Source organism: Cariama cristata, unplaced genomic scaffold (genome assembly GCF_000690535.1).
Source record: "Cariama cristata isolate BGI_N322 unplaced genomic scaffold, ASM69053v1 scaffold3791, whole genome shotgun sequence".
Classification (NCBI taxonomy): Eukaryota; Metazoa; Chordata; class Aves; order Cariamiformes; family Cariamidae; genus Cariama; species Cariama cristata.
The window spans coordinates 14,721-20,769 of NW_009600842.1; the positions used below are offsets into that span (position 1 = coordinate 14,721).

The 6,049-nt window shown below is 37.0% G+C and overlaps 1 protein-coding gene across 1 annotated transcript in view; it reads left to right on the forward strand.

The window, feature by feature from the left end:
- Nucleotides 1–3,049: 3,049 nt before the first annotated feature.
- NME7 (NME/NM23 family member 7) overlaps nucleotides 3,050–6,049 on the forward strand; it is a gene marked incomplete at its 3' end in the record, with an annotated part of 34,826 nt that continues 31,826 nt past the window's right edge. The window contains exons 1-2 of the mRNA XM_009710171.1: nucleotides 3,050–3,085; nucleotides 3,635–3,742. Coding sequence (XP_009708473.1) covers nucleotides 3,050–3,085; nucleotides 3,635–3,742 — 144 coding nt within the window. The remainder of the gene's footprint in view (nucleotides 3,086–3,634; nucleotides 3,743–6,049) is intronic.

The window sequence follows — 6,049 nt, forward strand, 5'->3', positions numbered from 1 at the left end:
AGCAGAAGCCTGGGGTGAAACTTGGCATGTCTCTCTTAGTACTTGCTCATCTTTGAGAGACTCCTTCTCACATTGCAGTCTAGGGTGCACTAGTGAAAGCATATGTAAGAAAGTTGTTTGCCGTACCAGTTCTGTTGATTGAGCAGTAAATTGATTGAAAGTAAATGTTCAGGAAAGATAATTTCAGGTCTGTGAAGGCTTAAAATTTTATTGAGATCCTTACAATATGTGATGGGAAGTGGACAGGTTTTTGTGTTTTGTTTTTACCTTGAATACCCTACTCCTGCATTAAATAAGTACATAAAAGTCTCTTCTTATTTAGAAAGATGTATTATGAGCTTAATATGTACTCAGTTTTTTAAACTTATGATTTTAGATTGGTTGGTGTTTTTGATGACTTGGAGTGGCAGTTTTACAGTGATGCCTGGCAAGGGCTCACGAGAATATGTTCACATTACTCCATGTGAATTTTATTCAGGATTGTCTTCTATCTGTTTTAAGACTATTTGCATGAATCTACAATAGTAAACTTGCAGTCCTACTGTGGTTTACATTATACTTGCTTGGCAGGGTCTTCAATTTTCCTTTAATATTCAATTTCTTCACTTTGCAGTGTGTGCCTCTGAAACAACCTACCTATTCACAAACATAATCCATTTCCAATTATTTTTACAGTGTTTCCTGTAAGCTCTTAAGTTTTCCTCTGATGTTGTTCTCTACATTTTGAAATATTTATTGTGTTAATTTTATGTCCATAGAGCAGAGGAAATTCTAGTTATGGCCCAGGAGGAACTTTACAGAGCTTGTTTTGATCGTTTTAGAAAACTGTTAGCTCTCCATATACAAAATAATAATCAGTTCGAATTTTCCTACTTACTGATAACATCACTGGGCATTTGGGGGTCAGCTCTGCAGTGTTTTTCAAGTCTAAGTAGCATTTATTAGCTTGCCTTGGCGTACAGTGCTAGGAGATAATACAGAATCGTAATTTCTGCCATTCAGCTGAATAAGAAGCAGTGGCCAGCAGGGCTTGCTGAATAACAAATATGAATAGCTCAGACAATGAGTAAGATTTTATAAAATGAATTTCAAATAAATCTTAAAACCAAAGTTGTGTTAAAAGAAAAAAAGCAGACCAATTCCTCACCAGACAAGACACACAATGTAGTTTCTCACTGTAAACGTGAAGGTGCCGATGACTGATACTGGTGACTAAGTGAAAAATCTAATGGTGTTTTCTTTGCTTGTTCACATAATACATTACTCCCTGGAGACAAGTAAACATTTGGAAATTTTGGAAGTTTTTCTTAGATGAAAATTAGTAGCTTCTGTGGCAACTGCTACCTAGATAATATATTTGGAAGTGATGCTATAGTATGAAATAAGTAGCATGAAGTAATGCAATTGTATATGCCTTCATGTTATGAGAAGGCATTGATTAAAGATGGTGCATCTTTTTTTATTTCATACATCACTAGTCAACTTCTGGAGGTAGTACTCTAGAAACAGAACTGTTATTCTTTTTAGACAACCTATGTGGTAGACAAGTCCTCCTCTATAACGTCCATCCTTGATAAGATGATGGTCAAATTAATCAATCAAATGTTTTGTCTTGACTTCCAGAAGCATGAGTGTATTTAAGATCAAGGTTGAAATCAGTCATTTATGATTGTCTGCCAACCTTTATTATTGCTTATTGCCAACGACATGCCCATACAGAAAAATTAAGGTATGAATTTTGACTTAGGAAGGAGTTTGTTCTGGCTTACATGTGTCCAGAGCAACGGCAGTAGCAATGAAGGCACAAGCATGTCTAGCTTAAGGAAGGGCCAGAAACCAGGCTAAGTCCCTAGGCAGTTTTTGTGCTCGATGCTGCACCTAAAACCTGAGTTTTAAGTATTGTCAAAGGCTGCAGTGTGTAGTGTAGAGATAACAGAGAAGTTAAAGTAGCTCATGTAAATAGGTATTCAGTGCTGTACAGGCTTCTACAGTCAGAAATGAAAGCTTCGCATCCTTCACAGAGCACTGTGCTGCCCCCACTGCATAAAGTCTTTCCATGATATAACCCCGTCCTCGTTTTGCAGTGTAGGGGCACCATAAAGGCTGACAGGAGGGTGAGGCACTTGTCATGATGCTTTTAACTGAACAGGCACAAGTATTCATCACATTGTAAAATTCTGAAATCATTCTTCATTATCTTATTCTTTCCTGCTGCTGCTTGTGTTAGGGCTTCAACCTGTAAAAGCACTTAGTCAGTTTTAAGCTGAAGATGCTGAAAGAAAAAATGCACTGCCAACAAAAGCAAGATCGCTGTTGTTGGGCAGGGGGTTGGTTTGGTTTGGTTTCATTTGGTTTAGGCTGGGTTTTTTTTTTTTAATGTCTCTATGTCTATAGCCTTGCACTCACTAGGAAAATGATTATGATTCTTTTCCTCCTGGTGTTCCCGAATAGTCATGGAAGGCCATGGGATCTCTTTCTGTCCTGTTGCTTATTGAGCAGTCTTTGAAACAACTAAAACGCTGCTGTTTTCTAAAATCTGAAGGACTAAGAAGGCCTCCATGGCTTCAACTTGAACTCCCAGTGGTACCTAAATGTTTAAGATGTATAAGAAGAGTACAGATACACCTAAAGAGTGGAAGCCTGTGACAAGACTGCGCTTACCCTCAGGAGTAGCAATCAGATTTAGAGGAGGTGTGGAAAATAAAAATTTAGAGCTCACTCTAAGAGCTGTCAAATAACTGATATTGTAGTATCAATAGCTAACAAACATACCTCTAAGAGGTGTTAGAACTGCACGTCCACATGCGTTGCATCACCTTTGTGGTTACTTTCCTGTGGGGATCATCTTCTGAAGGATGAGGAGTGGAGGGAAGTTACGCACATAGCTACAGTTTTAGATTTATTGCAGTCTAGCTTTCTTGTCAAACTCCTTAGGGGCAGAAAATGAGTTGTAAATGAGATTGGGCTATTTATGCTTTATGTAAATTTCAGGAAGTTAAGTAGTGAATCAAACTAATGTTGTCCTTAGCTTGAATATGTTTATCTCATCATGAACAGGAGTTCAGATATGACTGCTCAGGAAGAGGTAAGTGTTTTCTTGTAGGAAATGTAGAAAATGTGTTAAGATTCTATAGTTTAGTTGTGAGCAAACTTTTTTTTGACAAATGAAAACAAATTAAATACTTTCACAAAGTTAAGAAGTCTAACAACAGCTTCTACAACAGTCTAAGTTTTATGACTGATAAAATCACAGTAAGTTTTGAGATTGCCTGGAAAACTGCCATGCTGTTTCCATCATACCTAAAAGATGATAACTTCTACAACAGTCTATGTTTCATGACTGATAAAATCAGAGTAAGTTTGGAGATTGCCTGGAAAACTGCCGTGCTGTTTCCATCATACCTAAAAGATGATAGTAACAAGTGAAAAGATGTCACCAGGTGAGGTAAGCAAAAGATGATATGCAGAGAGTGCAAGTGCATTTTTTTTTTTACTACTAGTGGGTTTGTTTGGTTTTGTTTTTTTTTTTACTTTTCTGATAACAAATGCAAGGAAGTTTTTTGTTTGTGTGTTTTTATGTATAAAACATGTATGCTTTCTGTAATAGCCCTTTTCTCCCCTTTTCTTTTTCCAGAGTCAAGATGACAGATTTGCTTTCACTGCTGAATGGTATGACCCAAATGCTTCACTCTTTCGGCGTTATGAACTTCTGTATTATCCAAAAGATGGATCAGTTGAAATGGTAAGAATAAAAGGAAAAAATCTATTGTCGTAAGTGTAATACCCAGTTAAACAGTTCGTAAAATGGCAAGCCACTGCCTATGCCTATTAATTTTCTTAATACCTTGCTCTATTTCTAAAACTAAAAGAAAAGTGAAAGTACAAGTTCACAGTGAAGCATGTGAAAGAGCTTACATGTTTAAGATTTTTTTTTTCTTAAAGCTTGCTTTGGTGTGGAGAGGTTTGTTTTCACAAATCTGTTTTACTTCAATCTCTACTTGGGTTTCAGAATTGAAACTCAGCAACAGTGACCTACTGCTTGAGAAACATAAGTTGAATGATGCCAAACAGGAATTCCAGAAGAATCTGAAGAGTAAAATGGAGAGGAGCCTTATCAAAGTAGAAGAAATCGTAAATTGCTCTTAATTTGGTTTTAATGAAAGGAAGGATGTTTCAGATGGTGGGATCTAAATTTTTCCATCAGTGATGCTTGCACACACCTTTCTGACTTGTGTTTCATACAACTAATCCCTATTGTTTATTCATAGCAAGTTAAAACAAGCATTTTTCAGTAGCAGGCGTACATATAAAAGTGTAATATGTACTGTAAAGATAATCCTGATAAACCAACCAATGCTTTGTGCTTCCTTTTAGGAATGACTGAATGGATTGGACTAACCTTTTCTGATTTTTAATAAAGGCCTAAGGGTCTGAGAATAGCCTAGATTTGGATATTCACACTTAGTAATTTCATTATCAAATTTTAGTTTTCCTGCTATGAATATCAAATGCAGAAATAAGAAAGCTAGCAGAATCTGCCTTTTCTTTCCCAAACTACTGCTCACTGAAACCATGGTACCCACTTGAGTGAGGAGATGCGCTTTGCACTTTTTACTGATAGTCTCTTTAAACAAACTCTGTCATTATGTTGTCCCTTTTAAGTTAGTTCTTGGTATGATGTCTATGTGTGCACAGTTGTCAAAATGTGAGGAATTTTATTTTTTATTTCCCAGAGACAGTTTAGCTAATCAGTCAGGAGTCGTAATAATCTTCCTACACAGCCATGTGTAGGCTGGCGAAATTGTTGTTCATTTCACCTAGACGTCTCAAAACCAAGAGCTTTCAAGGTGTTTTTGAGCTTCTTAACACATTCAGGATCAAATACCTATGGCTTGGTAGACTTTTGCATTTTACTGGTGTGCTCTTACGTTAAGATAGCATGGGGTGTACACAGTCATGAGTGTGTAGGGACTGTGTGTGATCAGGACAGGAGTTAAAAAAGAAAAAATGCATATAATACTTCTACAGGAAGAGTATCTCAAAATCACTTTTGGGGTGAGTCTGTGGACAGAGATTAAATGTAGAATTCTCTTCTGGATTTATTTTTTTTTTTAAATTTCTACAGAATTTGGTAATTCTTTCTTTATTACTGCCTAATTCTTCTGCATCTTTTGGTATCTTCCTAAGGATATGACAGCCCACTCTTACATCTAACACATCTGAGGAGAACAGAAGTAATGGAAATGAACCAGCTTCTCCCTGCTTATGAGAAAAATATTTCATCCCCTTTCCCCCCTCCCTGATAATAGCTCTCCTTTATCACACACCTCAGCTGAGGGTGGAACAGAGCTGTTGAAGGCCTGTGTTATGTGAAGTCCTCAGCTTTCCTTTTCTTTCTTAGTCCTTCATGTCTTGATTCTTGTGAAGAAAAATGACAGTGGGAATAATCAGACAAGTTTCCAGCTTGCTTTGCAGCTGGAAGAAGACAGCATAGGTTTTTGTCCAAGGACAACGAGCAGCTCTTATGATCAAACTGGATCTCTTGAAAAGAGATGCCTTATTCTCAGAATTTTCCATAGTTAATATCTCATGGGGAATTCTTAAAGCCTGAACAACTTTTCTTTCTACAGGAGATTTTCTAAAAAGAGAAGAAGTGTTTAAAAAGGACAGATTCTTGGCAGAGAACTATTTTGTTTTGGGTAATTTACTTCTACATATACATGGGCAGGAGGGGAACAGTCCAAGCAGTCTTATGTTTCTTCTGCTGTGGCTTATCATTTACTTTGTAAAAAGGTGTTTTAAACAGATCCAAAATTCCACTCTAAAGAAGAATTCTTTAACATAGGTAGATGTTCCCCTCCCTTCCCCCTTTATCTTCTGCTTAAGAAGAGAGAAACAGCTTGAGTTGCCTTTCTAGCAACCAAGGAAATGTTCAGATCTTTAGTCAAGACATTGAAGAATTTGAATATGGTCAAGACAGCTAATAGGCTTCCTGGCAAAGTCCAGGAAAAAAACAAGTAGCTGAATTCAAGTGAATTTTCCATGCCCC